This window comes from Ambystoma mexicanum, chromosome 2q (genome assembly GCF_040938575.1).
Source record: "Ambystoma mexicanum isolate Mex_15411 chromosome 2q, UKY_AmexF1_1, whole genome shotgun sequence".
Classification (NCBI taxonomy): domain Eukaryota; kingdom Metazoa; phylum Chordata; class Amphibia; order Caudata; family Ambystomatidae; genus Ambystoma; species Ambystoma mexicanum.
Genome location: NC_090924.1, coordinates 28169023 through 28181655, shown reverse-complemented (window position 1 = coordinate 28181655; position 12633 = coordinate 28169023). Strand labels below are relative to the sequence as shown.

The window sequence follows — 12633 nt, the reverse complement described above, 5'->3', positions numbered from 1 at the left end:
CTGCCAACTGGCCATGCTGATAGGGCCGGAAGTAAGCAGAGTTCTGTGCGCCCGGGGAAGGGGGAACACTGACTTGGGATAGGGGAAAGGAAAAACAGGCCTATTGCAACCATTGGGAGGTCTGCAATTGAAAGCAGCTGCATGCACAAGCAATACATCTTAGGCAGTGCAGCTGGAAGCCCAAGTGAAGGCAGAGCTCACTGTCTAATCTATACAATGAGCCCTGCTTGAGATCTCTGTTTGGTGGTCAAGCTCGATAACATGCGACCACATACTGTAGCAGCAAAGGCAGATGATATATTGTGCCATTAATAGGGGACCTGAAGTATGTTTCTGAAAGATCTCTTTGTCATAGAGGAAGGTGGGGTGAGGCATGTGTACCCCAAAGCACTCTCAGTCATCCATCAAGATTAAAGCATGCGCGGGTCCCAGCGTGGACAGCGTTTTCTCTCTTGGGTTGTGATTGGGGTTGTGCCCTCCTGTTTGTGGCCTCCCGAGGGTCAATAACGCCATTGCTCACAATTGCTTAGAAGATCAAACATGACTAAGTCAAAAAATATATACATAAAACAAAACCGGAAGTCTCTGTTCCTTCACAGTCTCTTCTTTGGAATTCTGTTCAGTGGCAGACAGTGATTGTCCAGTGGGGATGTGCACGGACAGGCTCCCACCCGGCCGGCCCACCGGCTCCGGAGCCGAGGGGCAGGGCGGTGTACAATGATTGGGTCCATGTACTATACTGCGTCTCGATGGACTAATACTTAAGAAGAAAGGGTTGAGAGAAGACCTGTCACTGCAAACAGATGTGCTTAATCTCCTGCAAAGGGCAGACCAATTGAAAGGCGGGAAGCCACAGCCACCATTGAGGCATGCATTTCTTATTCTTGCATTATTGACGTTATTGATTTGCATACATTACTGTCCCTCTTTTACGATCCAACTCGCAAATCAATCCACAAAGACAGATCTGTGTAAAGAGGTCATTGGGCCTGCATAGACCAGAGAAGGATAACACCCTGGATCTACACTTGGGGAGACCTGCCCCCCAAACTTAGTGGTTTACATCACAAGCCAAGAGGCATTGGGGGAACTTTGTCATTGTGCTACCGGATGTTACTCTGTATTTCTTTTCCCGTCTGTTCACTCTGTATAAGTCTAGGAACCAATAGCGCCCGCTTGCCATCCATGTTGCGCAGGATTTCTAATTAAATACAGTGCAAGTTGATAGGAAAGTCTCAGCTCAATTGCTTTCGATCGGGCCATGTCCACTGTGAGCAATAGCTTCATTTAGGAAGGATTGCCCTCACACTGCACACTTCCTCACTGTGGAAAAGAAACTCAATGCATCACCACCAAGGGCTACATAAGTTGCCAAACTCACCACATGCTACCTTTTCAGATGACAAGAAGAAATATCTTCCTTTTCATTGTCAGGTGGTTCCCACATTGACAAGAAGGCAGTCTTCTGTCAGATGGAGTCCCATTAAAGAATACCATTCCGTGTATGCATTACCAGCTTTGCAGTTTCAGATAGTATGCCGACCCATTGCTTCTCGGGTGGCATATGCATGCCAGTGCATCTTTGCATGCGTAGGTAGGTTGAAAAACGCTTTGTGAATCGGGCCCATAGAAACCTAACTCTGGGCATATATGTGACATGTTTATCCACCCCTAATTCTGGGGGTAGTAGCTCTTCTTTGAAGAACCCACAATTGACAGATAAAGAACTAAGGCACGGAAAACAAACATTGAGTAGGCCAAGACCACACAGTTTGTCAACAGAGAAGTACGAATTTAACTCAAAACTCCTGGTCTCGAATCTATAGATCTATATAGATTATAGATTCGAATCTATAATGTATAGACACAAACTAAATGAAAATCCTCGACAGACAAAAACACATACCGAGAAAGGGTGGAATATAGATGATCAGAACACTGTATAGAGAGAACAAAGGTGCGAACACCAGAGAGACTGAGTGACAGACCAACAAACAAGTACAAGGAGTCACACACAATGAGCTGGACACAGGCAACCAGCATCAGGGTTTAATAGGCAGCACCACATCACCTGTGGCGCAGGGACCTCCTAACTAATATACAATTGTGTTTTAATGGGTAATGAGCATCTCAGGGTGGGAGTCACCAAGTTTTATAAGGGGTCCTATTCATTGTGTGTGATACCACTGAAAATCAGATGGTAATCTAGAGAAGTGTTTTACAGGGAGTTACGGACGAGTCTGATACAGATAGATTGGCAAATAGACGGACAGTCATGCACAGAAGGCAACATGTGCATAAAGGGTTAAAATCACATTTAAAGAAGCAAAGTGAGAAAGAGAGAAAGGGGGTAAGGGAGAAGGAAAGAAAAAGAGAAAGAAAGAGAGAATGAGAGAAAGGGAGAAGAAAGGGAGAAAGAAAGAAAGAAAGAAAGAAAGAAAGAAAGAAAGAAAGAAAGAAAGAAAGAAAGAAAGAAAGAAAGAAAGAAAGAAAGAAAGAAAGAAAGAAAGAAAGAAAGAAAGAAAGAAAGAAAGAAAGAAAGAAAGAAAGAAAGAAATGGCTAATTAGTTATGCAGTAGACACTATTAGAACCCTGTTAGACTTGAATTGAAGGTGTTGTTACTTTGGCTATAAGATAATAAGCCAAATCCTGAAGAGAATTGAATGAACACGGTCTCAGTTTCTGAAAAAGTTGGAGTTAGACTAACATGCCTGAATTCATGACTAAACCGATATGTTTCCAACAACAGGATTTGGCATTTCACTTGAGATTGGCCATTTAGCAACATGTACACCTGCAGTTACCTTTATTATAATCATGTGTATAAGAGGAAGTGCTTTGGCTAGAAGTGCAAGCAAGTGTTGCTGCACTGCTCAACTTTACTTTCAAGTACATTTCCGATTTTTTTTCCAAAAAATACAAGTGAATTCAAATGTTATTCCTTTTAAGTTTGTTAATCAAATGTGTACAGCATTGTGGTTTTCTGTCCTGCTAATGTCTCTTCAAAGTGCTGCTACTTGAGAACAAGATTATGAATTCCTAGACTGGCAATATGTGAAATCTAGAGCAATTTACCGTTTGCTGCATGCCATGTTCTTGGCGCCAGGGAATGGACTTTACTACGGCATTGATTTGTGTTCTGTACAGTTTGCAATTGCAATATGAAGAACCTGCAACAGATGAGTGTGCGGTGAGAGCGGGGAATTGCCATGCATTCATCCCAGTCCTATCTGACATGCTCAGGCGGCAGCTTTACATGATATCCTCAATGTGTTTTAATGAGAGAGAGGAAGAGACGGCAAAGTCTCAATTCAAACACCATTTTGCTGAACATAAAAAAGGCACCCCGTGATTGGTCACTGGAATACATGCCCAGGTGTATAAGAAAGGATAAATATATATGATTCGATATGTCCTGTCGTGGGGTGCCGTCGCTTCATATACAGGCTTGAGCCTGCTCTTTTGTGTGGTTTTGTTGATGTGTGCTGCCATGCGCATGCCTGTGTCATATGAATATATACAATTCGTTTTCGGTCTCAGTAAACAATGCTGATACTTTGGATAACCTGGGCCATTATTGCGTGACTTATCTCAGCTTCAAGGCCACTGCTTTAAGAATATCCTACACAACACCAACCGCAAACAAAGGACACAACTCTTGCTATTCAACACACCCAGATGCACTGAACGGCGGGGACAAACAGGGGCAGACTGCTTCCTCTTGTTCCAAAAGCAGAATTCAGAAAGGCTATTCAATCTGACAATGAGTCACTTTACAATGTGGAAAACAGGAAATGTGCACAAAAACATTTTAAATTAAAAAAAAAAAGAAGTATACACATGCCTTTCATTGACTAGAGTAACGCAAGGGGAGCAGGGTCGGACTGGGAAAGGAATTGAACAATTCTCCTGACCAGTGTGGAAGAAAAGCTAAACTAATGTGATGCCCTGGAGTGATTGACATCTTTCTAGAAGGCTCCATGAAGAGGTAGGCCAGGAAATGGACGTGTTCAGCCACACCCACTTTTTAGAGATAGATGTGTGCTTGTTCAGAAATCAGCATGCCGCCTTTACAACACAGGTGCATTTGTGTGCCGGCAATTGAGCTATCAGGATCCAGCTCCACAACCGGAATGGCACCAGTCTGTGGCACGCAGTGCTTAGAAAGCCGCAACCTTCTCACGTGTGCACATTTGCACAGAGTAAGATGCAGGTTTCGCAGCATCTTTGCGAGGGAAACTGGAGTGGGGTCTATTTAGAAATGTGGGCACACGTGGATTCCTTTCAGCATGTCCCACCGCAATGCTTGGACTCAAGTCAAGAGTTGAGAAGATGTGGAGGAAGACTGTGGAGCACGGTTCCAAGGCCAGGCAGACAACCGTGGTGATGCCAGCGGCATCTTTTCAAGTCCATGAAGTGGTTGTGCTAGACAAACAGGGGTTATAAGAGGAGCACATGCATTTTTCAAGTTGGTCTGCTCAGCTATCCATAAAATAACCAACCTCACACTTACTGATTACCCTGGAACATCCCTGTGACCAAACATAGCCAATGACAAATGCAAGACCGTGAAGGTAAACCTGAACTCAGGGAGTGAGCCTGTGCTGGTCACAACAGGAGCACATTGCGGAGAGCCTTAATAAAGGGGGTCGGTGAGGAAGGCTGGCAGCCAGTGCTGGAAACCTACTCAAATGCACACAGCGAATGCCTGTCACATGCCTACTCGCAGAGACAGCCTCCAGCCATGCACTCTCAAAAATAAATTATAATTATAACAGAGAGGGAGAGTTAGAAAGCTTGCTTTCACGTCACCCTCTCCCGCCTCCCCCCAACATCAACACTCTCGTCGAGGGATGCGGTGAACGAGGACTCAAGTCACCAGGACTGTCCACTTCAAGGATCCCATAAAACGCTGGATTCGTGTGGGGGAACCCTGACTGGCAATCCCACTGAATCAGCGGGAGGGGATCACACTGCGGACTCTACACAGGTGGCACAATGAAATCCTTGGAGTCTTAGCACCATGTGTGTCATCACTCGTTTGCCCCCCCTGCCCGCAAGCCGAAGAAGCATCTCGGCCCAGGCTCTCCTAATAGTCAGCACTGGGGACATTGGGAGGGGAATCCCTTGAATTGAGGAGAACCTGCCAAAACCATGAGGCAAACGAGCAGAGATTCCGGCTACAAATAAACAAACCGAACTGGGGAAGTGATCCCCTTTGAATTAGTCTTAGATTCTGAACATGGAAGCAACTCTCTTGGAGATTCTGTTTCTTTCACAGTCACCGTCTTTGCCTGCTACCCTGTGTGTGCCTCAATACAGTTACTCCTCTTAGAGAGAAATGGGGTGGTTTCTTGCAACTTCCTGACAAGACCCCAATCCCGGACCCCAGGACTTCAGTGCAAACGTTCCAAAAGCTCAGGCAAGTTGGAACTCCCACTGAGTCACAAAGCAGGTCTAACAATGTAACCACCTGCCTTGTTCCCTGCAATTATAAAGCCTAACAAATAGTGAGAGGGTGAGAGCGAGGAACAGAAGACCCCCGTGGCCACTTCTAAAAGATACTAAGACTTGTAATTGCGCCTACACGTAACCGTGATTATTATATATAGCTGAGTTGATAGGTCGATAGACAGATAGATAGAAACATGTATGGATACATGTATGGATACATGTATAGATAGATAGATAGATAGATAGATAGATAGATAGATAGATAGATAGATAGATGCAAGGATGGGTACATTGATATGAACAGAAGCACATATTTCCGTGTGTGTGTGTGTGTGTGTGTCTCGCCATCCCTTCATATGTAGATAGGCAAACACTCGTCTGCGTTCTTCCGGGAGCGTGCTCAGCATAGCAATGCATATGCGCGTTCCGTTGCGTTCCCGAAGTATGCCTGTCGCAGGATCCTGTTGTACTCTTAAAGGAAAGGAAACGCACCCCTGATGCCCGCCTCACCCGTTAAGGATCCGTGCCCTGACGCCCGGCGTAAGGACGCCAGCGGCTCGGGGGCTCCCGTGACATGGCACCCCCCACGCACAGCGGCATTGCAGCTTGCACGTGGACTGGGTGGCACGCGCGTCCAGGGGGGCTGCGACTGGCATTTCTGGGGTTCGCCCACATGCAGTACCTGCAGGCGTACACACTTTGCATTGAAGTTCTCTAGAGCCACGTGAAGGCGGACCCGCAATACAGGTAGAAGCTTGCTACAAGCCAACCTGCCCTTTGACGTTCATTTCTAACTTCTGTGCTGAGCTGCACATTGCAACAACGTGCATACGAAGTGTGCCTGGCGCATGGCCCGCTGGAAGCCCTTCCATGGGAATGCTTCATGCGTGGCGCTCTGAACACACATGCATGCACATGACTATAGAACACGTCCAGCAGCACCCCATCACGAGGATGCGAGTGCACCCCAGGGTGGGCGTTTCTAATAATACAGATCGTGCTAGTGGGTACACGATATGTGCACACAATCACAGCACTAGGTACTGTGCATGAAGCCGTGCAAGTCCCGTGCATGCGTTCCAGGAGGTAGGGTTCACACAGCACTGTGATCTAACCACACTCCTACCCCGGGAAGCCTGCAGCCCTCCCTCTTATCGCTGCCCCCGCTGCGGAGCCTATATATGTATGTACATGCGTCTCTGCGTTTCTATTCCTATTGAATGTGTCGAGCATATGGCAACGCATCAATAAAGCAGGCAGGCGTTCTAGGGGCAAACACGCATTCTTCTGCTGAGAGCAGCCTCTGTGCACAGTTAAACAAACCCAAAGCAAGAAACCTTGCTTTTGAACTTATAAATACCCGCACACGTACGGTCCGTGCAGAGAGCAAGCCTCCAGGAGAGGCGTCCCGAGTGGGCACTTTTCAGCCGGACGGCTCTGGCCGGAACGGCTCCCACTCGCGTCCCCCCTCCAGCCTCGGCGACAGGAAGTGGGGCGGGACGATGTCGCGGTGCCTGCGCTGTCCTGCTAGGAAGGATGAGCAGCACCGCAGCTGGACAAAGAGGCCAGCAAGAAACGGGGGCAAGGAGAGATGCCCGCTGACCCAGAAGTCGGGAAGTAGCGTGTAAGGGTGAGTGTAAGGGCAGCCCCGGAGCCCGGGTGCTCCAAAACGTGGCCACGGTAAATGCAGTCTCTGTGGAAGGGAACCAACACTTCAAATAGTTTGGAAAGGGGTCACAGAACATTCCACAATGGAGGAGCACTTACCTGCTGTAGGTACATGAAGGTCAAGGCACACGAGAGCTGGGGGCACATGCCCACGTTGGGCAGCGCCACGCAGGTGGCACCCGTCAGGGGATGCTGCATTCTGCTGCTTGGAAGTCGGCGGAGGACGAGGGAAGGGGCGAGCATGCAACCGCGCCTGTCCTGCCCGCGCTGCCTGCTCCGTGCGCTCCCGGGGTGGGGGTGTCGGCGGGAAGGGCCCCCTTTCGCTGTGCTGCTGCCGCTGCTGATGCTCTCAGGTTTCGGCACCTACATTCGGTCTGGCAACCAAGGCCACTCGGCGGGCTTGCGGGGCGAGGAGGCAGGGGGTGGGGGGCGGCTCGAGGTGTGAGGCAGCCCGCAGCCTATGGATGGAGGGGCAGCGGCAAGTTCCTGAATGACAGCGAGGAGCTGGGCTCGGCGTGTCTCGGCACCACTGGCGATGCTGCAGCTACTAGACGCGCACTGGCTCGCTGCCTGCCCAGCTGACACACGGGACCCGGGGCCGGGGCTTCACCGCCCACTACAAGCCAAATCCTGCGATTGGAAAATCCCCGGGGAGGGGGCCGGGAGGCAGAGCGGGCGGGCGGGGGAGGAGGACGAGGAGGAGGAGGGGAGGAGGAGGAGGGAGCTTCCTCGCAGGCAGCAGGCACGGGCTGGGTAATTAATGCCACTGCCCAGCTGGGACGGGATATCTGTGGGGATTTTTTTCTTCTTCTATTGCTTCATTGATCCCGACCTGACAATCTCAAAAAAAGTGTGTGGGTTGGGGGTGGGCTTGATTTCCTTTCTTATGAATTGGAAGCAGCGTATGAATACGGCTGGCTGACTGCAAGCATGCATTAGGCGCGGAACACATGTGGCAAGCCGCACCGTCTAAATGCTTCGGGTTTCCCTGAGCTAAGTTCGCAGCAATGCTCTGCGTTTCAGGCCGCAGAGAGCAAACACAGTGCTCAGATTTTGAACAAGGTGCGATGTCTCCACTCTGCAGGATTTTATGTTGGTATAAGGCCGGGGACACGTGCAACAACGGTCCGTTATTGCAGCTCCTAGAAACCCGGAACAATAGATGCTATTCAGTTTTAAATGTGTTTTTTCTATTTTCTTATTTGTTTATTATTGGGGAGTAGAAGGAACGTTTGCTGGGAACATCTATGAACCTGTATTCACAGTAAGCTGGTTATCTAGCTCAGTGAGTTAATGTGCCTACTCCAGAGATCGAGTTTTGACCTGCGGGTCACGGCTTTGAACCCCCTCAGTGGCCATCTTAGCCTCTCTTTAACTCAAAGTGCACAGTTATCTTTGACATCAGAAATCATGTGATGTATTATTTCGTGCACCAAGAAGCCCCTGTTTTCTGAGTGGGGGTGGGAGGAGGCGCTAGCTGCACGGCCAACACGATTAAACGAAACATGACTTGCTCTACAGCTCTCCAAGAAAACTAAAGATACGCCCAAGCAGGCAGCAGCCCTCGCCCCCCGTATCACACGTGCAATGGTCAGTTTATGAAGCGAGCTGCTTTACAAACTATCATCGACTACAATTAAAAACACATTTTCTCGGCCTCCCTGACTATTCTAGTAGTGCTCAGTTTCAAATTGCGTTTGCCATTTTCACAATGTGCCTGTATACTTTTATGCATGGCGGTGCGATCTCCTTATTAAAATTAGTATTCCGCGCCTGCACACGCCTTTCCCCTTTATTTTATTGAGTAATAATTATTCATTAGTAGATCTAGTTAGTCTTTGTGTAATAAAAGAGGATGTGACCAGAAAATGAAAGGCGTGCTTCACTACCTTGTCCTTGAGGCCCACTCCTTATTAAGGAGCCTTCCCCTCCCGCCTACCGCCGCTCTGCGCCCACCAAGCCGCCAGAATCCTGTCCTTAAAATCATTTTGAATGAAGAGCTGAATTATTAATGTCCGTGAAAGCGAGGCTGGTGCATAGAAGCGTTCGGGGCTTCCAGAGTCCTTGCAGTCTTGTGAACTATATAGTCTGTTCCGCGAGGAAACACAACGCTTGGCGGAACAGACCGGCAAGATAGCTCAGTTGGTTGATACGAATGAGGGCAAGAGGTGTGTGCAGCCGGCAGTTCAAAGATGTATATCTCGGCCGGGATAATTCAGAATGGCATCCTTCTGAAATCTGTGTGTCTTTTAGTTGGAAAATGCACCTGGTTATGTGTTAATGTCTAATATTCTTCATAAAAACCTTGCAATGGTTGTATATATATTTAAGCCCATTATGACTGATTTACAAAGCGCTTTTCTTTTGGATGGCACCACTGTAAAACTCTTTTGTAAATCAGGTCACTGTTTTGAGAGCTAAGGGAACCTGACGTTTACAGTGGCCAGTGGGCAGGAATGCTCACGGCCTCTGCCTAGTAGCGACTTCTTTGCTGTCAAAGCTCAGTGGGGTGAAGTCACATCTGGAGCGGTGTGTAGTCTGCATGTCACATGTTCCGAGATGCGGAGTGTCACTGTCACTGTGTACTCACAGATGATCCTGGTACTGCCGTTCCAGAAAGTATCACATTTTTAACACGAGTTGCACTCATTTTGATAACATTAAACACTCATATTGAAGCACAGCGAGACGATTCACTTTGTAGTATGCGTGCTGTGTCTGGTCAAACATATATTTGTATTTAAAATATGATTTTGTTTCCACCGCAGGCATCAATCGTGCTAGGAGATGCCCATACAACTGGCACACAGGTGGCAATCTGAAGATGCCACTCATGTTCCGCGAAAGTCATGTGTATGGGGAAGCACCCCCTCCTCCCCTAAAGTGAGCGAGTACGCCCCGCCTCCCCCAGAGTCTCTGGGGAGAACAGCCGGTGCACCCGTCAGGTGATCAGCCACCAGAGCACGCGCCCGCCTGCCCGCTCCACTTCACAGTCACCCGTGGGGCGCGACACATTGCGACTTGCGAGGCGCAGTGGACTTCCTCGCCACTTTACGCGAAGTGGCTTCCCAGTAACCGAGCATGCATCCTCCCTCGAGCGCCCCCCATTCTACGTTCGCTTTCAATGACTGTTTATCCTAGAATATCTATCTAGCTAACTATCAACCCATTACACTATGATAGTCGCAGTCCATCAATCTACCCAACTAGCTATTCAGCTATCTATTTATGCGATCGGTCAAACCCACCGAGCTATACCTATCGAAATCTATCCATCGAAATCGATCAAAATGAATCTATCAAAACATATCTATCTACCTGTCTATCATCTGATTTAACCGGTGAGAGAGAGCGCGAGGACGAGAGATAGAGAGCGCCGTAGTAAGAGAAACAGACTGAAGGCGAGAGGAGTGCGGGGCTGGGGGTGGAGGCATAATGGCGGGGGATGCAGGAGAGAGTGGAATGACGCCGAGAGTAACAGGAGGGAGGGCATTAGAGAGAGAACTGAGACGGAGAGTAACAACAGGGAGGTAGCAGAGAGAGAGGAATCAGACAGAGAGCAACAGGAGAAAGGGAACATAGAGAGGAATGAGACAGAGAGTAACAGCAGGGAGGTAGCAGAGAGAGGAATCAGAGAAAGAGTAACAGGAGAAAGGGAACAGAGAGAGGAATGAGACAGGGAGTAACAGCAGGGAGGGAGCAGCAAGAGGAATGAGGCAGAGAGTAACAGGAGGAAGGGAGCGGAGAGAGGAATGAGGCAGAGAGTAACAGGAGGGAGGGCAGCAGAGAAAGGAATGAGGCAGACAGTAACAGGAGGAAGGTAGCAGAGAGAGGCAGAGGGTAACAGGAGAAAGGGAACAGAAAGATGAATGAGACAGAGAGTAACAGCAGGGAGGGAGCAGCAAGAGGAATGGGGTAGAGAGTAACAGAAGGAAGGGAGCGGAGAGAGGAATGAGGCAGAGAGTAACAGGAGGGAGGGCAGCAGAGAAAGGAATGAGGCAGACAGTAACAGGAGGGAGGGAGCAGCGAGGGGAATGAGGCAGAGAGTAACAGGAGGGAGGGCATTAGAGAGAGGAATGAGACAGAGAGTAACAGGAGGGAGGTAGCAGAGAGAGGAATGAGGCAGAGAGTAACAGGAGAAAGGGAACAGAGAGAGGAATGAGACAGAGAGTAACAGCAGGGAGGGAGCAGCGAGAGGAATGAGCAGAGAGTAACAGGAGGAAGGGAGCGGAGAGAGGAATGAGGCAGAGAGTAACAGGAGGGAGGGCATTAGAGAGAGGAATGAGACAGAGAGTAACAGGAGGGAGGTAGCAGAGAGAGGAATGAGGCAGAGAGTAACAGGAGAAAGGGAACAGAGAGAGGAATGAGACAGAGAGTAACAGCAGGGAGGGAGCAGCGAGAGGAATGAGGCAGAGAGTAACAGGAGGAAGGGAGCGGAGAGAGGAATGAGGCAGAGAGTAACAGGATGGAGGGCAGCAGAGGCAGACAGTAACAGGAGGGAGGGCAGCATAGAAAGGAATGAGGCAGAGAGTAACAGGAGGGGGCAGCAGAGAGAGGAATGGGGCAGAGAGTAACATGAGGGAGGGCACCAGAGAGAGGAATAGACACAGAGTAACAGGAAGGAGGACAGCAAAGAGAGCAATGGGGCAGATAGTAACAAGAGGGAGGCTAACAGAGAGAGGAATGAGACAGAAAGTAACAAGAGACAGGGCAGCACAGAGGGGAATGAGGCAGAGAGTAACAGGAGGGAGGGCAGCAGAGAAAGGAACAAGGCAGAGAGTAACAGGAGGGAGGGCAGCAGAGAGAAGAACGAGGCAGAGAGTAACAAGAGGTGGGGCAGCGGAGAGAGGAATGAGGCAGAGAGTAACACGAGGGAGGGCAGCAGAGAGAGGAATGAGGCAAGGAGTAACAGGAGGGAGGGCAGCAGAGAGAGGAGTGAAGCAGACAGTAACAGGAGGGAGGGCAGCATAGAAAGGAATGAGGCAGAGTGTAACATGAGGGGGACAGCAGAGAGAGGAATGGGACAGAAAGTAACAGGAGGAGGGCACCAGAGAGAGCAATGAGACACAGAGTAACAGGAGTGAGGGCAGCAGAGAGAGGAACAAGGCAGAGAGTAACAGGAGGGAGGACACCAGAGAGAGGAATGAGGCAGAGAGTAACAGGAGGGAGAACAGCAGAGAGGGGAATGAGGCAGGGAGTAACAGGAGGGAGGGCAGCAGAGAGAAGAATGGGGCAGAGAGTAACAGGAGGCAGGGCAGCAAAGAAAGGAATGAGGCAGAGAGTAACAGGAGGAAGGGCAGCAGAGAGAGGAATAAGGCACAGAGTAACAGGAGGCAGGGCAGCAAAGAAAGGAATGAGGCAGAGAGTAACAGGATGGAGGCTAGCATAGAACGGAATGAGGCAGAAAGTAACAGGAGGGAGGGCAGCAGCGAGAGGAATGAGGAACAGAGTAATAGGAGGGAGGACAGCAAAGAGAGCAATGGGGCAGATACTAACAAGAGGGATGCTAT

General features: G+C 49.2%; 1 protein-coding gene across 18 annotated transcripts in view; it reads right to left on the bottom strand.

Annotated features, from left to right (window-relative positions):
* Nucleotides 1-7756, bottom strand: part of RBFOX1 (RNA binding fox-1 homolog 1) — a 1014010-nt gene extending 1006254 nt beyond the window's left edge. For 6 of the 18 annotated variants that reach the window (XR_011303136.1, XM_069646792.1, XM_069646800.1 and 3 more), the window contains exon 1: nucleotides 7223-7752. Coding sequence is in view for 15 of the 18 variants with exons in the window: in XM_069646792.1 (XP_069502893.1) it covers nucleotides 7223-7366 (144 nt within the window). In the remaining 3 variants the exon portion in view is untranslated. Of the gene's footprint in view, nucleotides 1-7222 lie in introns of all 18 variants that reach the window. The other 12 variants (XM_069646788.1, XM_069646797.1, XM_069646795.1 and 9 more) reach the window with 4 other exon arrangements.
* Between the last annotated feature and the right edge of the window lie 4877 nt (nucleotides 7757-12633).